The sequence below is a fragment of the Hydractinia symbiolongicarpus genome, chromosome 12, assembly GCF_029227915.1.
Source record: "Hydractinia symbiolongicarpus strain clone_291-10 chromosome 12, HSymV2.1, whole genome shotgun sequence".
Classification (NCBI taxonomy): Eukaryota; Metazoa; Cnidaria; class Hydrozoa; order Anthoathecata; family Hydractiniidae; genus Hydractinia; species Hydractinia symbiolongicarpus.
In genome coordinates, this window is record NC_079886.1 from 10,437,211 (window position 1) to 10,461,205 (window position 23,995).

At 33.6% G+C, this 23,995-nt stretch overlaps 4 protein-coding genes across 10 annotated transcripts; 2 read left to right on the top strand and 2 right to left on the bottom strand.

Annotated features, from left to right (window-relative positions):
* The first annotated feature begins 2,331 nt into the window (after window positions 1-2,331).
* Window positions 2,332-5,399, top strand: LOC130622413 (juxtaposed with another zinc finger protein 1-like). Its single transcript, XM_057437880.1, has one exon. The coding sequence runs from the start codon at window positions 2,656-2,658 to the stop codon at window positions 3,532-3,534; it is 879 nt and encodes a 292-aa protein (XP_057293863.1). The 5' UTR covers window positions 2,332-2,655; the 3' UTR covers window positions 3,535-5,399.
* Window positions 5,400-6,308: 909 nt separating this feature from the next.
* LOC130622410 (glycine receptor subunit alpha-2-like) lies at window positions 6,309-13,607 on the bottom strand. Of its 4 annotated transcripts, none has more exons than XM_057437874.1 (10): window positions 13,467-13,532; window positions 12,129-12,169; window positions 10,640-10,734; window positions 9,293-9,360; window positions 8,581-8,798; window positions 8,156-8,238; window positions 7,720-7,884; window positions 7,391-7,605; window positions 7,015-7,152; window positions 6,309-6,675 (listed from the first exon to the last, which is right to left on the bottom strand). In XM_057437874.1, the coding sequence occupies exons 3-10, from the start codon at window positions 10,689-10,691 to the stop codon at window positions 6,424-6,426; spliced, it is 1,191 nt and encodes a 396-aa protein (XP_057293857.1). In that variant the 5' UTR covers window positions 10,692-10,734; window positions 12,129-12,169; window positions 13,467-13,532; the 3' UTR covers window positions 6,309-6,423. The 4 variants fall into 4 exon arrangements, with proteins under 4 accessions (XP_057293857.1, XP_057293856.1, XP_057293858.1 ...); XM_057437873.1 differs by lacking the exon at window positions 13,467-13,532 and adding an exon at window positions 12,883-13,023; XM_057437875.1 differs by lacking the exon at window positions 12,129-12,169 and having other exon boundaries at window positions 13,467-13,607.
* LOC130622407 (cyclin-dependent kinase 12-like) lies at window positions 13,141-19,318 on the bottom strand. Its single transcript, XM_057437865.1, has 9 exons — window positions 17,741-19,318; window positions 16,488-16,658; window positions 15,475-15,664; window positions 15,328-15,387; window positions 14,796-14,897; window positions 14,611-14,688; window positions 14,413-14,529; window positions 14,166-14,297; window positions 13,141-14,072 (listed from the first exon to the last, which is right to left on the bottom strand). The coding sequence occupies exons 1-9, from the start codon at window positions 19,119-19,121 to the stop codon at window positions 13,469-13,471; spliced, it is 2,835 nt and encodes a 944-aa protein (XP_057293848.1). The 5' UTR covers window positions 19,122-19,318; the 3' UTR covers window positions 13,141-13,468.
* Window positions 19,319-19,485: 167 nt separating this feature from the next.
* LOC130622412 (protein YAE1 homolog) lies at window positions 19,486-22,201 on the top strand. 4 transcript variants are annotated; one of them, XM_057437876.1, is made up of 4 exons: window positions 19,486-19,817; window positions 20,454-20,556; window positions 21,024-21,145; window positions 21,689-22,201. In XM_057437876.1, exons 1-4 carry the CDS (start codon window positions 19,621-19,623, stop codon window positions 22,194-22,196), a joined length of 930 nt encoding a protein of 309 aa, XP_057293859.1. In that variant the 5' UTR covers window positions 19,486-19,620; the 3' UTR covers window positions 22,197-22,201. The 4 variants fall into 4 exon arrangements, with proteins under 4 accessions (XP_057293859.1, XP_057293861.1, XP_057293862.1 ...); XM_057437878.1 differs by having other exon boundaries at window positions 19,507-19,842; XM_057437879.1 differs by having other exon boundaries at window positions 19,507-19,821.
* The last annotated feature ends 1,794 nt before the right edge of the window (window positions 22,202-23,995 follow it).

Below are 23,995 nucleotides of genomic sequence, written 5' to 3' on the forward strand. Positions count from 1 at the left end.
TTTACATTATTATCAAAAAATGGTTAAAATGGTTAATTTTACTCATATGTATTAGTTTAACAACCAATTTTCTATAAAATTCTAATTTTACATTTAATAAATTTCTTTAATAGTCTAACTTTGATTAACAGACTTTTTTATGGGGTAAGTTTCCAAGGTTTAGTGGCACTTTTACATTGCTTTTTTACCTACTTTGGTAGGTATAAAGCTTTCAATCAGGGCCTTAAATTTAGATAGAGATAAGAATAAGGAATGGGTTTTTTTATCAATTTTTAAAAGATCAATCAAGTCTATTGATTAAAATGTTTACAAAAAGCATCAACAATAAAATTTTCTGAATAAAATAAATTCTCCGTAGTTGCAAACAGTTAGTTTTAGTAAGTATTTTGCAATAGACACAACAAATGTGAAAATGGCTGGTAGTAAGCTATTTAAAAAATATAAAGGGATACCTTAAAGCAATATACCACAATGTACTTTTTTATATGTAAAGTTTATCATAAAACTTTTGGAGGGTTATGACTAGGAACATTCGATGAACAATGGTTTGGGGCCAGTATGTCAGTTAATTAGAAACATGAGTTTTTTGGCCCCTGATTTTTTGGCCCCTGTTAGTGGGATATCGCTGCTAAGGGTGAAAGGGGGTCTTTAGTTTGAAAAAAAAAGCCTGCTATCCGAGCATGATTTCTCTTGTCATCAATCCCGATAACTTTTATCTACAAAACACGCCACCAATACATGTATTTTACGGACAGAGCATCAAAATGATGGTCGTGGAACAACCTCGCTCACAAAAAATTTAAAAAAAGTCAGATTCCTGAAGTTTAATGTTTTTCTCTAACAAACAATATCGTTCTATATAACTCTCATATCTTTAGGATTTCTATAAATCACAAAACTCTCATTCCGAAACCTTTGAAAAGTGTTTGTTTACTCATTTACTTTGTTTACTCATTTTCTTTGATTTAAAATATGACGGAAATATTTTTCATGTTGAGATTATGTTTATACCGGTCCCCAAGGGCACATGTTTGATTCGATCGAAATAATATTGACACATTTTAGCAGCAAACATAAACAAGGAGAAGATACAATGGAAGTAACACACCACACACAAAAAAAGGTACCATCATTTATCAGTCCTATCAATAAGGGTAGAGCAATTTCTCTTGATCACGCAAAGGCTCGCCCAATTCTGAGAAACGTTTTTCTGGCTGAACATTACCAATTCATCTCACATGGAAATCAATGTTCTCTTTCTTATTATAGACAAAAAGACTTTGTGATAAATATCCGTCTATAAACTTATTCTATTCATTCAAATTGCTTACCCAGTTTAAATTATTGTAACCTTGGGGGGGGGAATTATTATTTTCCTAATGATAGGCCTGATTTTAGTTTTTAAGAAATCATTAAATATTCATAAAAAAAAAATTATCTTTTTACTGCATTGATTTGCTCGTTCGTAAATTCATCCATCTGTCTGTACCTAAACAACAACAACAACAACAAAGAAAGAAAAAAAATTGAAAAGAATGTGTAAACTTAGCAAAAGTTTTAGGGTGCGATAAACGTATCTGAACAGAGAAATACAAAAAATAAAAACAAATTATCATCAGGCTTGTGTATTTTATGAGGAAATCCGCTAAAAGAGGGGGGAAGGGTGTCCAAATCTTATCGGCGATATCCTGCTAACAGGGCCAAAAATTTTTCTTTGAAGGCCCCTTATTCAAAATTAAAGTCAAGAGTTTGGGAGCTTTTAGGTAGCTGTATGATTTTATAAAAGATGTTTTTCAAATGTAGGAGAAGTTATGGGAGGAAGAAGGTGAAGAGTTTTGACACTAAGAAGAGAAGGGTTTTTATTAAAAGGAGTCGACACATATATGCTGTATGCAGGGGTAGCTATAGCTATATGTACCTTTTCTACATCAAAAATTATTTCAAAATACACACCAGAAATGTTTTTTTTTCTTTAGTTAAGATAGCTCTGTATGAGTGCTATTCTAAATCTTCTGTTATCTGAAGTTGTGGGTAGCTAGTGTCTGGAGTTAAACTCAAATGATGCACAGTAAAAATAAAAAGGATGAGTGACAAGAAGGTCCACAAGCTTGTTGGTCAAAATTAGAAACCAAGGTTTAATCAAAAATGTGAAAAACGCGAGAACCGGAGAGTACAAATAATGTGAAAATGAGTGATGCGACAAGGAAGTGTTTGTGTTTGTGTGTTAGCCGTAGAAGCAACAAAAATAGACCAAGAAAACCAGCCAGCACGAGTTACTTTTCTCATGTATGCTTTTAAACTATGGCTAATAGCTCACTAAGAAACTTGATAGATTATATTTTTTCTTGGACAGTTAATAATGTCGTAAAAACCGCTGAAGAATGTTTGCGAAATTATTTGGGACAATTAAAGTCATAACAACATGGAAATACAATAATTTCGTATTTAAAGCGCCTTTTTTAAAGCAAGTTTTTTCCTGTTAAGTTAGCCTTGCTCGTGTTCAAAAATTGTATCAAGGTGATTTTCTACGCAGGCGCATTGAAGCAAATCGAATACACAATTCATGTTTTGTCACGTGAGGGTATAAATAGCTAGAAAGTTGTCTGACTGACATCATTCGGAATATTCGTAAACAAGAAGTGTTATGGTTTCAAAATGGCCGCTTTCTTCAAGTACATCTGCCGGTTCGAGAACTGTCAGAAGAAATTCAGTACGCTATTCGACCTCATCGACCATATAGAATACAATCACATTATAAGAGACCCTACAGTATTAAAACAACAAGAACTTTCACAGCCACCGGCTATTGCATTGAGTTACGTAAATTGCTTTTTCTCGGAACATTTCAGAAAAGAAAGACCTGGTGTTGATATCACTCACGTCGGATTAAAAAAGTATGCCGACCCTGATAAGAAGTTATATAGTAAAAACGACAGTTTAAATGATAGCTTTGATAGTCTTCTTGACGATGATACATTTTCTGATGCTGGCAGTGATGACTCCTGTCAATCTTGGGCAACAAGTGTTAGTAGTAATACTGGTCTCAACCATCACGACCAAACCAGTTCTTTAGTACCGCCAGTAAGCAATTATACACATACTCCTGCTACAATAACCACTGAAAGTCTTCAAGGTAAATTTACATGCCTGGAAGACAGTGAAGGAAAGAAAAAGTTTTTATGTACAGTCCCAGGTTGTACGAAAAAATATAAAAATATTAATGGTATCAAGTATCATGTTAAAAATGGACATACCAAAAAAGATAGTATTAGTGGTGAAATAAAAAAGAACTATCTTTGTCACTGTGGAAAAGCCTATAAGAGTCAAAGTGGCTTAAGACACCATCAAAATACCCAACATGGAATTTCAGCCAACTCTGGCAACAAAGTTTCTTCTTATACGCCAATACATTATGATGTTAGGATGGATAATAATTTTAAGCAACCTCAAGTAAAACAAATGTTATCTCTGCCACCAGTTGAAGAGATGTATCAGCCCCAAACTCCACTATCGCCCTCAGGAATTGTTACATAATGGCTTTGTTTTTGTATAATTTGTAAATATCTTAATTTATTGCTTATATTATTCTTATTTGCCACAGTGTGGTATTGTTAATACAATATTGTTTCTTGTACATGAATTAAGGCAGGCACAGTATTTTTAAGGTAAAACTTCTCACAAAACTAAGGAAGTGCTTGTGCAATTTCGTTTTATGGAATTTTTGTTTTCTTGCAGGCAATTTTTTTAAAAATATTTAATGTTTTTGAGTTTATCATTTTGAGAATATTTTTTGCTCACATTAAGTGTGATGAAATTTTATGCAGAAGAGGAGTTCATATTTAACCATTGAGCACTCACTGGGTTACAGCAGAAAGCCATAGTTACAACAGGTTTTTGTATACAGTAGTTTGAATGCTTCTATTTTAAAGCTTATATTCACTGCATGAATTATTAAAAAAAATTGGTCAGTAGGGGAGTTAAGAGTTTAATGCACTTAATATCTTTTGAATGCACATTCTGAATTATCATGGGTTGAACCTCTCCCTCTTTGAATAAGTTTGCATAATTCAGAGATTGCCAGCTTTTATTTCGCAAGGGCTTTTTCTGTTGCTACAGTTTCTGCACTAGTAATTTTTACATGGGACTATGCTTCAGCTATGCCTGTCCTTCTTTTCAGTTTTGTTTTTGTATATAAATGAATTGTTTATATTCAATGTAAATTATTGAATTAAATGTTTTATCTGGACAAGAAAATTTAATATGAACTTTTAAAGAAACCTTAGTAGTATTAAAAAAATCAGTATAAACTGATGTATGTGAATATAAACCTATTTTTTAAAAAGCAGGTTTCTTGGGAACATATTTTTAAATTTTCTGCAAGAGTATATATATCTTTATTTTGTTAAAATACTTGTATATAATTTGTCAACAACTGTTAATTATTAGTAGGGTGCTGTTAGTCAACAAGTTCTTAAAACAGTACGGGAATATGCGATTGCCAAACAAAGTAGCTTTCTAATGAAACAACAGCCGTACATTTCCCTGTTTTTTTAAGGGTAAAAGCACTATTGATTAACTGGAATCATGTCAGACCACTGCTTTTTGTTTCAGCATGATTATGAGCACGTTATTATCTGTTCAGGAGTTTTTTTTTAACAAAAATTGTTTATGTTTTTATTTAGTGTAATGGAACATTTATTTAAACCAATAATTTTCACACATTCTATAATTTATGTGCATATTTATTGATACTATTATTGCTATTATATATATAATATAAATATATTTTTGAAAATCTTGTTTGCTCTAATGCTCTAATAAAGCTCTTAGGGAAACAACTTTTCTTAATTCTTCAAAAAATTTTAGCACAAAATCCATCTCCTCTTTGGAATTTCGATATGTTATGGATACACTTCTTATGTAACTTTTTTTGGTTAATTTATTAAATTTGAATGACTGAAAATTTTAGCAGAATTAATTATGTGGTTTCAAAAATTTTGGTCAAATAAATAGAAAAGTGCGTTAAATATAAGGATAAACTTAAGGATAAAATTAAGAACACTTCAGGCTGAAGTTAAAGTTTTTATAAGATGTATGTTGTCTTTTTATGCTATGCTCAACATTTTCTGGATTCAAAAAGGAAGGGAATATGTCAATGTTATCTGAAAAGAATTTCATTTCAAATAATCTTTTTTATATGACGGAGAATTGGAATAGCCTTTTTTTATCAGTCAGATTTATGCGTTTATAGTCATGCATCAGTAAACAATTTTTTTTTCTTTTACAGTTTTAAAGGAAGACTACTCTTTTTGATATTTTCGTCGGAAATGTTACTTGCTTTCTTAATTTATTTTTTTTTAAAGCTAGTAAATAAATAAATGAATAAATAAGAGTCACAACTGCTTATTAATTTCTAACCATCCTTCCTCTCTTTATTTTTCTTCATACAAGCGCTTCAACTTCGCACCTTGAAACTCGAATGTAATCTATTAGTGAGCTCTAAGGTTGAGGTTGCGTACCCAGAAGATCGAGCGCTATTCTTGATTCTTGCTTTCTTTAAATAAACATTAAGTGTTGATCATAAATATCAGAAAAAAATCGTGAGTGAGAGAAAAGGTGTTGCGATTGTTCTTTTTTATTTTGTTTGAAAGTTTAGGAAACCTGTATCGTAAGTTCACTTGAAAATTTAGCCAACATCTTTGTGAACGCTTTGAAAAGTTGCTCATTGAATAAGCTTATGCTTGCCTACGTGGTGCCATTGACTTTAATGATATGCCAAATACACACTTCACCGCAGAGGTATGAAATATGTAATATTAATAATTAACCAACAAGAGGAGGATATGTTGATTATATAACTTGTCATTAACGACGTGACATATGTCAGCAAACTTGACACGAAGAGGTTCAAATAATTATTGTGGTTTCCAGCTGATGCTGATCGCTTTACACATGAAACAGAGATCGTAAATGTGATCGAGTTTGATCGCTCGCTACATTTTACTTCGTAATATCCTGACTATCATCCTGTAATGGAACATCGTTGTATTGATAATTACAGATGCCTGATTGTAAGACGTTTAAAAATTCCCAGTAAGGTTTTATACAAGCGTTCCCGGACGTCATATGGATTAACTGGAAAACACAATGACGCCTGACTATAGGCCCAAGGCGTGTGTCTGTTTCATTGTGAACACGTGCGTGTTTTTTCATACGTAAGTTTAATTTCTTTTTGGTCACGTACTCTCTATTGTGCCGTAATAAATAATGCAGTTACAGTCTGGTTGAAAAATGTAATAACAAATTGCTTCCTTTTCAAATTTTCTGAAAAAATAACATACTTTTTTTTACATTAATTGTTCTTTTATATTTTATTATCTTTCCTGTCTATGTTAGCAATAAACTGTTACCAGTGCAAATTACTCAAAGAAAAAATTCTTTTGTTGATTCGATGTTCACTTCATCTATGCTTGTTCCAACATGAGTCCAAAACCCTATGTTGAAGATGATATATACAACTGGGAATAGTATAATGCAAGTCTTGTCCACTGTTCGTCCCGCATGAACAGGTATATGCATGCAAAATGGATTGCCATGGATACAAAGTTTCAGTTGAGGCCAAAATTTACAGAACGAACTGATACGTTGTATTCGTTTATTTGTCACTGTTGGAATCTAAAAAGAAGCGCGAAATCTAAATTCTAGCATTCCGTGTTTTCTCAAGAAATTAAATAAAAATTTTTCATGAAGACCAGTTTTCACACGAATGTTGCTCTCACTGCGGGTTTCCATTCAAAAGAAACATCGACGTCGATCGATTCGATCACTTTTTTTTAAAAGCAAAGCCGCCATTACTTTTTACTGCTGTCGCTTAAAACATGACGTAATTTCTTAAACAGTTACGTAATCACCTAATGCAATATGGTGAAACATTGCACGATATTAACGCACCTCTACCGGTAACTCACTGCTGGAGGTGCACGTAACAAAATTTTAAAAAAAAATATGCCCTACTTTATTTTCCTCTTTAAATATCTTCTCTTTTCTCACACGATCATTTAACAGCAAGACAAGGGCGTATTCTGCCATGACAAGTACAACAAAGAAGTAACATGATAAACTATATACGTCGATTATTTTGATGTAGCTGACCTAAACGAAGCGATAGGCATAAATAACCAACTTTCTTTCCAGGGTTAAAGATTAGAGTTATAAAAACATAAACGAGGACAACCTGGTTCCTAGCGGCTGTTGTCTCACTAATTAGATGCTTCCCTACCTCATTACAAAAAACCTAACAAGCCGTGGAGGCAAGGTTGTCCAATCTCAAATCGTCTTTTGTGTTATAAAAATCTCAAAGGTAGGAAGATTTAAGCAAAGAATACTCCACCTTCGGTAGTGACATGTTGATATAATTCTGTATGGCAGCCATCGTAAGCACACACGATGTGCCCAAAAACACCCGTGCAGGAGCGTGATCAGGATTAATTAAGAACGAGACCCAAGATAAAATGACCAAAAAGTTTGAAGGGGCAAGTATCTGGATCAAATAAAATCCATTTAATCTGCGAAATGAAAACAGTGCTTCGAGTGATGACCATAAATCTAAATAAAATGCAAAAGTCAAACTACATTTGGTTTTAGGTCGATATTCAAGGAAAATCTAATTTGTATAATTTTGTAATCATCATAGCGTAATAACAACAAATTTTTACATACTTTCATCCGAACCATCTTGAAAATTTCTTAGTTGTTCTGCACGCAGTATAAACTCATTCAAGTCATATTGGGCCATTGGTCTTTCTTTTAGACTTTGTACATACGAGGCTCCTTGCTGTCCATCATTATGCCAATAGAAACGGATATCGTTTGAAGCCCAGCTATCTGTAACGATAAAAAAAATATCAACAGATCACACAAAACAGACTCAAGAACAGAATCAAAGTTCGAATATCAACAGCATCCGCTAAAATTACATTGCTCTTCCCAATCATAAAAAAATATATACGCAAGAAGCATGTAAAACGACCTTGCCCAAAAATAAATACATTCGAAATTAAATTTAAGGCCTGCTCCTAAAACATAAGTTGCAGTAGGCATTAGGTGAGATAACTATCTAGAATCTAGGTGCGAGTTAAGAAAATGAAGCACTTACAGCTCTGTATAATCAACGAGCATTTCTGAGTATCCCACGGAAACATATGTAGATCCACGTGACAGGATGCACGGATACTTAATCTAAATGTGATAATGTGATCATCATGTGGTAAAATGGTAGATGTAAGAACGAGGAATTCATGTTTGTTGACAAGACAGGAGAAATAGATTTTAATGGATATTATTAGTATTATTGGCGGTCTATTGAATGCTTTGTGATACATTTAATATTAATTAATGCTAATAGTGAAGTAATTACCCGGCGAGCATTATAAACAAATACTGAGCTATCTTTCCCCGACCGCTGCATAGATGTTAAACATGACACAATATAATATTTACATTTTTTGTACAAAAAGTTTAGCATTGTCCATCGCCCGGAAACGAGGATGCATTGAGCCGAAACATAGAAGATATATTTACCTTAAGCTATAATAAACAGTACCGTTGTTATAGATAATCATAATTTCATTATCTTCTGTTGTTTTGTGGCCATTTATCTCCTTTGCGTTCACAACATAAACATCGGGTATCCAGACTCTGTGTGCGAGGTCACCACCAAGCATTAAGTGATGTGAATGATTATGCTTTAAACGGTAATCTTGCCACGTCATCGCTAGCCGTAACTCCAATTTGAAATCCTACATACACAAAGGACAGTATATGTATATATGTAAAATATAAACTAAGGCTGGGTTCAACCTTGTACCCAGGGCTCTTTTTCTCTTTTTGACAATCTCGAACGGCGATTTCTTCTCTCTGTCCGAGATTGTCAGAAGGAGAAAAAAAGCCCTGAGTACGAGCTTGGCCAATGCTAACCGGTTATAGCAATTAGAAGAGCCGAGGGTCGAACGCTTTTTACGATCATTCGAAAAAACAACAACAGAATGGATAGATAATTCAACACGCGAGTATGACAAATAGACGCAACCCGACTCGCTTTCACGACGCAACTTCAAAAAATCAGACGAATATTACAAGCGTAAGCAAACTATCTTTTGCATACAAGATAACTTGGTGTAAAAGGTGACAATTTTAGCGTCTGTTTGTCAAAAAAGCAAAACAAAAAACGCTAGAAAAAGGTTTGTGTTCTGCAATTTATGAAACAAGTAAAGCTTAGCATTTTGCAACTTACCATTGCATTCACATTGATATCATCCGCAGCTATCACTACTAATCTCGTCGTGATATTTAACGGCTTTTCTAAAAGATGTAGGAATTTTATTTAAACAGAGTTTAAACTGAACCAGCAAATCTCGTCTTTACAGCTTCTTTTTCGCTTTCCGATATGCGTACTCTAACGCAAAAATTCATTCCCGCTCGCCAGAAATCAGAGAGCGAAAATTTAGTGCTAGGAACGAGAATATGAACCAGCATGATAGCCTTTCGGTTAATATCGCCCAACATGTTGATAGATCCGACCAAAGTTAAACATGTTATTGCGACCGCCAAGTCATCACTGCACCAAAACCAAATGTTGGCCGACATTAAATAACACATCCCAACATCAACCTTACCCACAGGGTTCTTCTTACCTAAAATATTTTACCGAGATGGATATTATCGAGCCGTCAGAATATTTTAGGCGTAGAAAAGGCCTGTGGACGAGGTCGAATCAACATTTTGGCGCTGCAAAAGCCGGTAATTCAAACCTAGGACAGGGCGAATCGTGCAACATGTTGTACCAAAATGTTTTTCTGATTCCAACATTCCAGATAAAAACATATAACCTTAAGCGGCTTGAAGTTCACGTGTTTAATGACGAATTTTATAGGAATGGAATTGTGAGATAATTAATGCGAGACTATAGCTGTAACTGTAGAAAAAATTGTCAAAATTCAAATCTTATAGATCATCTAATTTTTATGGTTCAGTTTGGAGAAAAAAAATGGACGGTGTAAAAAATTATGAAATATTTACTCATTGGTCTAAAATGGAATTTTTATGTGACAAAAAATCAGCATTTTGATTTCCTAATAGATGTTGTTATTTAAGGTGAAAAATACTTCTTTAGTGTAAATTGATTAACGCCCTCTACTGCTAATGCTCACTACTAGTGCCCCCTCCCACCCACAACCAACTCCACATCTATATTATAATGCCCGTATACGTCTGTCTGTCTGTCACGCAAAATGGTAGCTTAGCTGCGCAATAGCGAGAAGCACGCAATGCGGTATAAAAAGGACGGACGAACCCGTGGATTTTCCACGGGCTAACGACTATCATTCATATTTGTTTGCAGTACAGCAAGCTTAGTAGCAAGCCAAATCGGTGTTTTAGGCAGAAGGACAACAACATACTGTCTACTTGAGCGATTATAACTAGAGACAGTTGCAGAATACATAAAATAACTTTGGGATACTAGGTTTTCACGTCTTCAAGACAAGATTCCACATTTATTTGATCTTGTTTTGGCAATATATGGTTTTGTAATCTGTTTTAACGAAGTGATTTTTATACACTTTGAAATGGTTTAACTTACTTTCGTAAAAGTACGGTCGAACTTTGTTCTCGTATCGACTCTCCGATAACATGTTATCAATAAGATCACCATAAAAACTCCCGGTAAGTGCAACCCTAGAAAAAGAATGGGACAAGGTTTAAAAAGCTCGATCCTTGGAAATTTTTAATAACTTATGCTCGGCAACCTTCTTCTAAATATAGCAATTGATGCTCGTCCTAAGAATATAGTATATAGAAAGTGTGTAGTGTTTTCTTGTATGCTGTCGCCAAATTTTATTGTTTTTTTAATGACGCTAAAATGGGTGAGTGGGTTGTTGAATTTCTTAGTGTACAAATGATGCTATAAAATCAAGAAACAATATGAGTGACCCCAAGTGTCGGGATCTTGCGTCGAGTCACGACAATCATTAACTTCATATAGTTCTATATACTCTTCTTCTTATATATAAACAACTTAATAAAGCTCACTATTTACATCGTATACGTAAAATCACTTCTTGGATGTTAGAAGGCGGCCTCGATCTCTATACGTCACCATTAGCTCGTGACAACTGCACAGCAGCCGAGCTCGCACAGCAGATCACGTGATCAACGAATAACTCGCGACACAAGAAATTATGTAGTCGTTTGTTTGACAAATACTGAGTTAACGAAATTTAGCACTTAAAATGTAACAACAAGCCTTCTCGGTGGAAAATTTGATTACTTTTTGTAAGCAAACTTATAGAAAAGACTAAATTTGACTGTGGCTAATTTTTTTTCCAACCTTTTTTACTGATAACGTAATACTAAGCCCAACGCTAAAGCAATCGTAAGCCATTCACAGTTGGAAGATTTCAAAGTGTGAACGGTTAAAACAGAATTTACCTTGTCTTGTGACCGTTAGATTAAAAATTGATACAAAAAAGGTCGTTAAGAGTATAGGAATAAGACATTTTTTTCCAGATTTTTTTTTTTAAATAAGTTTATTTGAAAATGAGATGAGCATATCTATCGACGTTTTTTCTCCTTTCGTTTCATCTCGTAGCGTTAAGGCTTACAATAGAATAACAAAATAAAATCCATAAATAAGAGTTACGACAGCCGTAAGTCGTTACCTTAGTGTTTAGACTCACGATTGTCGTAACATAGGCCTTACGACTATAAACGGGAAAATCATATAATTCTTGTTTACGGGCAGAATCCATTTTTCTACAAAAAAAGGGAAAAAAACATACCTGGGGAGCACAATTAAACTATATAATTTCAAAAACATATTTTCATACGCCATGTTTCTTTAACTTTCAAAAATTAGTATCACGTATGATAAAATATTCAATCATCATCAATTTTATTATTTTCAATGAATACTTCTCCGGTGGTTAGATTGAAGATAGTTGAAGCGATATAAATAATTTCTATTTCTTTGTTGTATATTTGCAAAAATATTATCGCGAAAATATTTTTTTTCTTTCATGTAAGAGGAGTTTAGAGGAATATTAGACTAACAAGAAATCAACTAAATGCACCTGTCTCGAATTAGCTATCATAAATTTCATTATGTCTTTCTCTAAAAAACAAAATTAAATTTATCAGTTGTAATAATTATGCACCCTCCGTTCCAGGTACTTTTTTATATATGTTACGGCGAGATCATATGAAATTCTGCAAACACCCTGGTGTAAAGGTTAGTAACTTGAGAGACTGGAAAAATGAACCAACTTAACCCAGGGTTTCGTATTTTGAGCGGCAACTTTGTGTAATAACGGTTAATATACAAATTCGAAAATTTATCACAATCCCAATAACATACAAAAATTAAATTATTCCACGCAGCAAAGATATTTATTCCAAACAAAGCGTAGCTGAGGTCGTTTCCATGCAAGGCAAGAAAATGGATAGAAATATACTGAATGGCGATAAATGTTTGAATTGCCAAAACATAAAAACCACCTGAAAGCGTATGCTCATTTGGGCAGACAATTTAAATAAAATTTGGCTCAACGCGATTTTATTATACCCGGTCGATAGGGCGCAGAAAGATTCAGTTACTAATAAATTTTAAGTCGATTACGCGCACTATAAAGCCTATTTCCTGCCTCCCAATAAGTTCAGTGTTAAAACGTTCAGTGTTGAACAAAAACGACAATCGTTTTGCAAACCCTTATGCGCTTTCACCCACACCTCTTTCGCCATATTGGCAGTGTTGTTTGGATTTAACCTCGATAATTAAAGTTGCTCCTAGATCGAATTCCCATGAAAAATACTTAAATTAGTACTTACGTAGCTTAAGCTTCACTTTGTAATTCGGAGTCAACCTCTGGATACTCAATAACAACAGTGAGATGCATGAAAAACAAGAACGCAAACAAAGCAAGTTTCGCTAGGGAAAAGCAATGCGAAAGAAAATGCTACGCATGCTGCAGAACGGAGGTGAATTGTAATGTTGCAACTTTTAAGATTTTAACATTTTATCCCACTTTAAGAGAACTACCTTACTGTCAAAGACCCGTCCAGAAGAAAGAAAGTGATAGAAAAATATAAATTATAACAAGTTAGGTATTACCACCTAGTAGGATCTAGTACACGTCGCAATATAAAAAAGATATCAAATGAAATTTTGCTTTATCGTACAAATACAACATCTTTTAATATACACCTTGCACTTTAGAGAATTGCACAAACGGACGACGATTCTTTACAAACAGAATAAAAAAATAAGATCTTTTGCTTAAGACATATATTACTGAAACAGAGAGAAGCGCTGAATATTATGTTTCTTAGAACACGATAGTACGAACAGCTGAGCAAACACAAAATAGTAAACTTTTAAAACGAAACTTAAAAAATTAACTATATGCATTTACTTTCAGGAAGGCCATTGCCCACTGCTTGATAAAACACCATTGCCAGTTGCTGAGTTTCGCAAATTCACTGGTTGACTGGTGTAATGGTTCAGCTGAATATCAGATTTCAAACTTGTTCTTCTAGTAGTCCCCGAAATTTTCTGTCCAGAACTGGGCGATAAAGAGTCATCGTTGACTGCGGTTAAACCGGAAGTTCTTTGTCCACCGTAGCTGTCCACGAAAGTGCCACTGGGCATAAATCCACCAGCATGCTGGTAGGCACTTGGGTGCTGCTGAAGAGATGAACTAAGTTTGGTTGATAAACCACGATCAACTATTGTTTTGGGAGTGTTTGTTGTATACGACCCATCATTTACAGGTGGTGGTACATCTTTCGAGTCTATTGGAGCGCCTACAGGCGCACTCATGGATGAAAGTGTCGGTAATTGTTTATTTGGTGTATTTGTATTAGTTAGATTGTCATTATTACATTTAGTGTCAGTATTAGTATTATCTGTAGTACTCGATTTAGTCTGACCAGTTACAACTTTACCCTGTGCTTCTAAACGAGCCTGTCTTTTTCGCTCCTTGCTCCACATCTCGTGACAATCCTGCCATGCTGGAAATCTATAAAAATACGTAGTTATAGATAGGTGAAAAACTTAATATACTAATGAAAATCCGTTTAATAATAAGTATTAAATATAGTACAACTCTTACTGTGGTGGAGTGACCGTGGTAGGATCACAGTCTTCTAAAAATGAATGTTTCAACGCATCAGTTGCTGTTATTCGTTTTGATGGATCCAAAAGCAACATCTGATCCAATAAATCCAATGCATCTTTAGGTAAACTAAAATCACAGAATTAGGATTGTATTAGTATTGGCAAGAAAATAATTAACAATGTTAGTGTATAATTTACTCCGGTGCTTAATGGCAGAAATGATGTGAAATAAATCTATTTACCTAGAATATTCTTCTTTCAACCTCCTTCGATACTGCTTTTTTGGTTTTACAGTATGAAATAATGGTAAATGAATAACATCTGGCCAAGCCGCAGGAGTTGGCGAACCACAAATTCGACTAAACAATATTCACATAGGATTTAACTATTTTTTCAAATGAAACCTTCAAAAAACCTTTAAATTTCTTTGAAAACATTACCTAATTAATTCTAACTGCTGAATTTCAGTTGTGCCAAAAAACAGAGGCTTTCGTTTGAATAATTCTCCCAGGATACAACTATAAATTTAATATAAATAAAATTTACAGCTAAATAGAAGTTAATGACACTTCGTTAAATGAGAAGAATGTTACTATGAAATCTTCCTTTTAACACTAGTACATACCCACAACTCCATACATCAACAGAAGGACCATATCTCTCCTCACCAAGGAGTAGTTCTGGTGGGCGATACCATAATGTTATAACTCTGTTAGTATACTGACGACTAAAACAAAAAAAAAATAAAATAATTAACAAAAAAATCGCATGTTCAAAATGGGTAATTCTTTAGAACTGCTTAACACCCACCAAGATATTTTGTTGGTATGTGTGTGTACAATTATCTTCCAAGTCATTTCGTAAGAACCTTTTGCAACCTGTTTTTTAGAATTTTTTTCTCATTTTAGGAGAAAACAGGAAATCAAGGTTGACAAAATTTTTCGATTTTTGAACAACATACTCAATTTTTGTCAACAATAAAGATTTAAAATAAAATTGCAAGGCGACCGTACAAAGGTTCATTATCTAAAATGCCATAACATTCAAACTTGTTAAACTATTTTGTACTCACAAGAAAAGATAACACCACTAAAATTAAGAATGTTACATTCATTTAACTACATGTTATAGGGGATTATATAATTTTATATACATACCCCTCATTCTCAGACTCGTAAAGTCTTGCCAAGCCAAAATCTGCCAGTTTTATTTCTCCTCTAAACACAATTTACACAACAGTAAAATTTTTTAACAAAATGGAAAATTTCATGTTACTAGGTAACAAACAATTACTTATTACTCACTTATTACTCATTAAAATATTTGAACATTTGATGTCGCGATGTAAGAAATTTATTCTATGACAATATTCAAGTCCTTGTAACAACTGCTTCATCATTGAACTGATATGTTCTTTTGTAAATTGGACAAATCCAGATTCCAAGATACCCATCAAGTCATGATCACAGTATTCGAATACCAAATAAAATGCACCTAAGTAAAATGTAAAAATTAAAAGCTTATAAGAATTCTTCCTGTGCCGTTTATGAAACATAAACAAGGTATAACAAACAGATATAGATAAAATCCAAATAAAATAATGTAAAAACAATTTATTTGAAAACGTAACATTTCAGATGTTTATTTTATACAGGCTGGAGAAATTTTGGCTCATGTGCAGCAAAAAGAAGACATTGAGTGTTTTAGGCATACATATTGGCTAACTGCTTATAAAATTTAAAATTTTGAATGTACTAACACATGCCTCTGCTGAAAAAGTCTAAATAAAATAATAAAACAATTTCAATTTTCCAGTATGTCTGGTGGTACAAAAAAATCACTTAGATGGCTGCATAAAACTTATCCAATTTTATCTTTGACAAATTTTTAAGCTCTTACATCTGAAATTAACTTGTTTAAAAATCAGAAAAGAACCTTTTGACATTGTAGTTACAGATGATCAGTGATAATTATTGTTGTTTACTTTCATGCCAAAAAAAAATTAAAAAATAATAATAAAAACAGAGATTACTTTAGGTTTAACCCTAACAAACCCTACCAATTTTAAAAACATAAAATTATTTTTAGTGACATGTCTTATTTTTATATCATTAGAACAACTATTGCGATCTCTTAAAATTAAAAGAATCGGCAAAATGTGCTTTTTTTAACTACAGGATTTTCTAGGTACGTGAAAGCATAAGTCCAAATGGACTTGCTAACCATAATTTCATGGAGCCTCACCATGAGTCGGACTCGCGTCAGATTTCAAGCTCTGCATTTCTTTGGCCAGGCTTAAATATCAATGTGAACTTACCTTTATCTTTCCGAAAGTCAACAGCGCTCTGTTTATCTGTAACAATTTCTTTTAAGTTTACAATACTTGGATGTGACAGTTGCCGTAAGATTTTGATTTCTCGCACCGCTGTGATAGGAAAACCCTCTTTTTCTTTATCAAGACGAACTTTTTTTAAAGCCACATAATCACCTAGCACAAAACAGCGAATGTGAATAATCTACACAATGTAAAACATCTATAAATTTTTATTTTCATCCATTGCAATACAAATTTGATACGTTATTTGCCTGTCTGCTTTATTAACAGATCAGCATTTGTGTAGAACAACTAAGTGTCAACATGAATTGGAAAACCCTGATTTTATAAACAAAATTCATTTAATTCATTGTAAGGAAAACTGCTTCAGAAAAAAAAAATTATGGAGATGTCTTGTACTACTGAATTGTATGGGTTACACATCGTGAAACAAATCAGTGTAAATAATATAATTGTATAAAAACTTATTTTTAGCTATATATATATATATTTTTGATGACATTTCCTTAGAAGTTCAAAATATTTTAAATATTACTCTTTCTGCCAGCTTTATTTCCGAATTGCACAAGCCTTAGATTTTGTTTAACAATAAGCACAAAATAAGAACAGACTAATGTTCGAAATAATTTGTTTAAAAAAGTAACAACTCCAACTGAAAATAATAATAATTCAAGAAATGAATTCTTGCAAAATTCTCTCAAGTTGCAGGGGTACTCTAAATAATTAACATACTCATGTTATGCCAGGCAAGACATGAAGAGGGTTAATAGAAATTGTTGAGTTGTATCTTATTCTCTTTCAAATGTTTCCTGGGTGATTCAAAAATACATGTTGTGTGTCTTAATAATGATCAACCTTAACATAATTTGAATCTGTTTCTGTATTCAATAACATTTTCATTGAAGAAAGCTGTATGCAAACCATTTTACAGGCTTATCATACATTTCTCAAAAGCACTGACAGTTAGTGAGTGATTTAAAAATTGATTTCAGGAAAAAATAAAAATATAAAAATACGTACATGTCACCTTTAACCACGAATCAATTTTTATCCAAATAGCCGAGATTTATTGCCTACGAAAAATCAAAAAGAAAAAATAATTTTAACAGTTTTAACAATTAAAATTTCATAGTAAATTGATATAAAATAGCAAAAAGGAATTGTAACTGCGCAATGCTTTTGAGAAATATGTGAAGCCCTTATTGATTAAATTATTTTTATTAGTTCATAAATACCTGTGATTTTGTCTTTTGCTTTATAAACTTGTCCATATGTTCCTTCACCAACAATTTTAATAATTTCAAACATATCTACACATCTTTCACCCCATTCTGAATCCTCTGCTAAAATCCTTGGAGTTAAACTAGCACTAGAATCATTACCAGGAGTACTCCCCTGTGAAGATTGTGATATAGTTCTATCAATTTTATTTGATTTAATATTTGTTTCATTTTTTACATTATTCTGACCACTCGACCCATCAACAACATCTGGTGAAGATTCGTTAATATCATCTATTTCTGGAATAACAGGAGGCAATGGTAATGGTGGAAGCGGAGGAGCTGATTTTTTTCCACTGACTTCTTCTGGAGGTGGGGGAGGAGGTGCATGAGATGGAGGTGGTAAGTCTGGTCTTGGTGGAGGTGATTGTATTGGAGGTGGTGGTGGGTGCCCTGAACTAACAGGTGGCACCACAGGTGGTGCTGGAGGTGGTACTCCCCTTTGAGATGTTTGACTCATAAAAAATTGACTCATACTCATCTGTGTTGGGTTGTTAGAATTACTCCTATTATTTCCCATGTAAGGGCTATTTGTCTGTCCAAACGAACTTAGGTTATATCCTGAATTACTGTACGATTGCTCTAATTTAGAGACAGAGATATTAGCATTACTGTGAGTTCTCTTCCGTTGCATTGGTAATTGTGGTGAACGAGAAAGTTCCTTTGCTCTTCTATCTTTGTGGCTTTGTTTATGGGCATGTCTATGATATCCCCCATATGGAGATGGTGAACGTTTGTTAAAGGGTGATCTCTGACCATAGGGAGAGTACCGAGGTGATTTAGAATGTCCAGGTGATACACTGCTATACGTTGGTGAAGGCGAAGCATATCGTCTGCCACCATAAGGTGATGGAGAATGATCCCTTGACCTTTGTGAATGTTTATGATTATGTTTCGATTTATATCGAGGTGACTTTCGACCTAGGTCATCCTTCCGACTTTTTTCTGGATAACCACCAAATTCAACAGGAGAAGCGTTGGAATGTCTCCTATCATTTGAGAAAGTCTTTGAATTGATATGCTTTGAGCCATAGTCAAAAACATCTGGATAATCCTGTTTATCTTTGTTGCGACTTTTTTTAGATTTCTTTCTCTTTTCATATGGAGGTGAATCGTATGACTCGTATGAAAACTTTTTGTCTTTATTTTTATACTTACTATATTCTAAATAATCTCCATCGTCTGAAGAAAGACTTTCATAAACATTGGAAATAGCTGGTACGTACGCCTGCTTTGCTAATTTCGATTTCGACTTTTTCTCTTTCTTCAACTTTTTGGATTTTTTGTTCTTGTGTTTCTTTACAGGGGAATCAAACTCAGATAACGGACTTCCCATATTTGTAAAGTTTGAAAGTATCCAAAGATAGAAATTCCGTAAATATAACAGTCATTCAAGCGTAGATGCAAATGTACGATGCAAAAATACTACAAATTACACATGATCGCAGAGATAATAAAGGAAATAGTAATAACACACAAGGTCTTTGCGTTGACATCGCTTTTCACCATTTACTTGATGTGATGTGCTGGAGGAGCTTTTCGGATCTGAAAAGTGCGCATGCTCGAGCGCTAGAGAAATTTGCATCTTCCATATTGCGTAAATAAGGATTGCTGGACTATAGCGCTCATTTTAACATATCCCTTTTAATATGAATTTTTTGCGCTAGCTATTCCAAAAATGTCGTCATGGAATTGGAGGCATTGTTACTTATAATTTCTTTCTTTGGATACTTGGAAACAGTATGTAAAAGTTATTGCCGTTACACTTACTCTATATTTTCGACATCTTTTTTCTTTCAAACGAATGCTTATTCCAACAGGTTCGCTGCCGACGCATGATAACAAGTTTTACGGGGGAAACCCCGAATATGGAACGGCCAATAAGGGCCTTATTGAGTTTCCCGGTCTCATATAAAAAGACCCTGAGTATGAAGCAGGATGCCCCTTTAAAACGGCAGCCATTCAAATCTGTATTGTGTTTACAATCCCCATTTCAAGTTGAAAGGCGTAGAATCATGCTGGAATGTCCTGTGTAGGTGAAGTGTCTGGAGACTAAGGCAACTGTCTGCTTCTTATACTTAACTTTATAGGGTAAACATACACTCTAGCTAGCTAGCATCTCTTTTTATACATCGTTTTTTGCATGTGTAGCTAGGCATCGTATGAAGCCCCTCAATTTGCTTGTCATCAAATCAAAATAGTTATGACTCTTTGCCCTGCTGTTGATTTCTTTCCCTAACAAAGAACTATTCTTGCATTTATTAATAAGGTAGTAAAAAAACAACACAACAAAAATAGCTGGAATTTAATACTAGCTGGTAACCATAACCAGTTCAGGAGACTCAAAACAGGAAACCAATACTTATATGAGAAACAGTTGCCTTGTTGGGAAACTTAACATTTACTATCTGGGTAACCGTTACCCTAACAGGCCTAGAAAACCAGGAAATGGTTTCCTGATTTTCGGAAATCACCAAAATAAAAATAGTTTGCACACAAAGTGGTTAGCTTACGCACTACTATTTTAGGCCCATGAAAGGTCATATTTTACTGCAAAATTTTTTTGGTAAAAAAGCTCTCTAAACTTTTTAAAAAAGTATTGTAGTTTCCTTCTTTCTTTATAAATTATTTAATTCCACCTATATACATATCTAATTTTTATTTCCAGGAGAGTAAACACTCTAAGTATGTTGTTATCATCTAATGATTGGATGGAAGAGGAAGAATACCTAGGAGTTGATTATAATCACATGCAAAGAAAGCAACACACTGTAAGGTGATCATTATATTTTAATAAACTGAACTTAAAGGTTACCTCCTGCAAAATCAAGTTGAGCAAATATGAAAGATCTTTGAAAGTTCTCTCGAAATCTTTTTATTTTTAAAAAAAATTGTCCCAAGATATTTGTCTTAAAAGTTGTGCTTATTATGTGCTAATTATGTGAAATTGTGACATCAGGAGTTAAAATTAAGCATAATTATGGCAACTAAATATTGAAATGTATGTAAAATGTTAAAAACGTGTCAAAGTGAATGGTCAGAAAATGTTTTTAACTCGCAAAGCACACTCATGACATCATGCATAATTAGTGAATCTTCTTAATCCAAATTCTAAAGAACGAATCAAGAATTTTAAAATATATTACATTTCAAGCTCTTTCATATGGAATTAACTTTATTTTTCGCGGGAGTTAACACTTAAAGATATTTTGTGGTTAAAACCATTTTTTATTTTTAGCTTGGATTCCGAGAGGGTGTGAGTTCTGGACAAGAGTATGTTCTCCAGCAGGCATTCAATGCAGGTTATACTTTTTCTGGGCCATGCTTTGAAAGAATGTCACATTGCAGGGGAGTCTTAAGGTTTGTTGCTATAAAAAATAAAATTGTATAATATAATCTATCAAAAAATTCAGAATGAAATTTTTTGTTTGTTTGTTTAGTTTACTTGTTTTATTGTTGCATTGTTTCTTTTTCCTTCATGAGACAAAACATCCACAGGATTTTTAGATTTCTACTTTCCCAACTAAGAAAAATACTACAATCCAAAAGTGACAGACTTTTGCAACTAAATGGTTATATAAAGAAGTCCCTGGGAAAGTTTATATTGGTGTCTGAATTCTGAGTTCATTTTACAAAAAAGTAAATACAATTACTTGGAAGAGGATTCAAGAAAGTTTCTTTGCAAATTGCTGTTAAAGATTTTTCAGGGGGCATCAATGTTGGGAGGAAAAATTAACTGTCCAGTGGTTTGCACACATCACTCTGATAGGAAGCTAAAAAAGTTTTATTTATAAAGGTTTTTTAAACTATAATTCTAAAAGTTCTGCAAAAATGTACCCATAAAGCTTTTTTATATGTCACTTGAAGGATTGTGCAAAATTTTAATCTGTGATCTCTTTCTAGTGGATTGTTGATGTACTTACTGTGGAAGAAGGAGAAGTGCCCAAATCAACTTATCGAAGAAATCGAAAACTTAATTTCATGTTTTGAAAAATGCGAATGTGAAGAACTCCATAAAGAAGAACTTTATAAACAAATTGATCACACAAAGCATTTAACAACCCATGTTAAAACAAAACAAACATTGGAACTGACAGAAGATGTTATTGAAAATTTAAGTGATCTCATGAACTCAATTACGAACAATGAGTCTGTCAAGTGTGAAAATGAAAACATTGATAATGACAATATTGAAGAGGCCAACAAAAGTTGTCTTTCTGGTACTGAGTGTTCCGGAAAGAAATGTTACGTTGTGGACGATCAAATTAAGACACAAGATTGTTACAGTAAAACCTTATTTTTTTGTAAAACTGAAGAGATGAAACTGTCGGTTATAAATATATTAGACAAAGTTGAAAAGTATATTGAAAAACCTTTGAGCGATAAATTGAGATTAAATTTGTTTGTATGATATGATGTTTAATGTTGTTTTTATACTCTTCACTGTTTTGTGGAAATCCAAATAAAGCTTCCCATATATTGGCAAGAAAACCCGAGAATAATATCCTGGTAGTTTCTAAACAAAACTTTGTCAGACAAAAAAAAACGTAATTCTCTCAAGACTGTTTGATAAAAAAGTTGTCTGACAGAAACATTGTGCCTAGCAAAACGTGTTGCTCGTATGTAAGGTTTTTCGTCAAAACTTATAGGAAGATCCAATTTTTCTGTTTATATTTTTGCAGTTTTTTTACTTGTATGTAAATGCAAAAAAGAGTTTATGCAAAGAAGTTGAGTTTATGCTCCTAATGAAAAAATGATGAAAGGGTTTTTTTTTGTGGGTGAGAAAATTTGAAAGTTTTTTCGCATTTCACAAATGAGATATCTTGCAAGACATTAAAACGGGAGTGAAAGTATTAGAAATATTGTTGATTAATTTAAAACTCTTCCTGTTAACATGCATTAGAAAAATCAGAATTTGCAGGAAATTAAATTTTTCGAACGAAAAAACAACCGAAATCCAGCATTTTTTTTTGCAAATATTAAAAAGATTCGTCTGTTTAAGGATTTGCTTGCCAGACAGTTTGCGCCGTCTTGTCACAACAAATACATGACTTCTTCAAACAAGGGTGTGATTAAAACTGATTCGGAATTTTCAAAGGTGAAGAAAAGATTGCGGGATAAAAATTCGCGAATCGGACGTCAAGAATTGTGAAAAATGCTGAATACAAAATTGCGAATGGGCACAAAGACCTATTTTTGCTTAAAGCCAAGGAATAAATTAAATTTTACAATAAATTTACCTGAAAAATGAAAACGAGACGAGAATAAATTCACTGAATAAATAATTAATTTGAAGTAAGGTTGCTTTTAAACGACGTCAAAATAAAAAGGAAGGACTTACAATGTTGCACAAAAATATTGAGAAAAGAGGCAGTTATGCTCTGCAGCCGTCGCTACTTTTGCACTAAGTAGGCTAGGGATACAGCGTTTAAATTTTCTTCACTAGCACACCCGCACAACTAAATAATCCACGTTGTGGCCCAATGACCATGCTGACATCAGCAACAATTAGCACAAGAGTTTGGACTTCAACCTTGATCCCAGGGCCTTTAGCTGTTTTTGATATGAGGATAAAACGCGTACGCGTCATATCAAAAACACTACAGGCCCTGGGATCGAGGTTGTTTGGACTTAACCAAATAATCTAAGTCCACTACGAACATTTGCGATTGAACTTCAACCAGTTCAAAATATGTGAATCTGATATAGAAATAGCCTATGCAATTACTTGCGGTGGCAAATTTAGAAACTGGCTGTGTTAACGTATAATTTGACCAGGTTTGTGAATTGCGTTTATCTGTTTTTTTATACAGCGGAATCTCCCTCAAGACAGGCAGTGTCATGGACAAATCAACGTTGTTCGCAGGGCCTATGTCGGTCGAGGGGACGAGGTTGAGGGACGAATCTTAGCGCGACCACTATAAGCGGACCTCTAAAAACCAATGAATTTTCTGGTCTTTCGTTAAATTCACCTTAATAAAGCGAACATTAGCAGAAAATGTTTTACTAATTTCCTAAGCATTTTTTCAAAATTTGTTTGTTCATTGAGAAGCAGTCAATAGCAGTCAATAGCCACATCTTGACCCGTCGTACAATCATTCCCACTATTAGACGCTAAGTAACCAACAAAAAACTGGATAACCCTTGGAAAACTTGGTAGACACATAAAAAGTGCTTTGAATTTGCTTTGTCAGTCTATACTGCTAACTA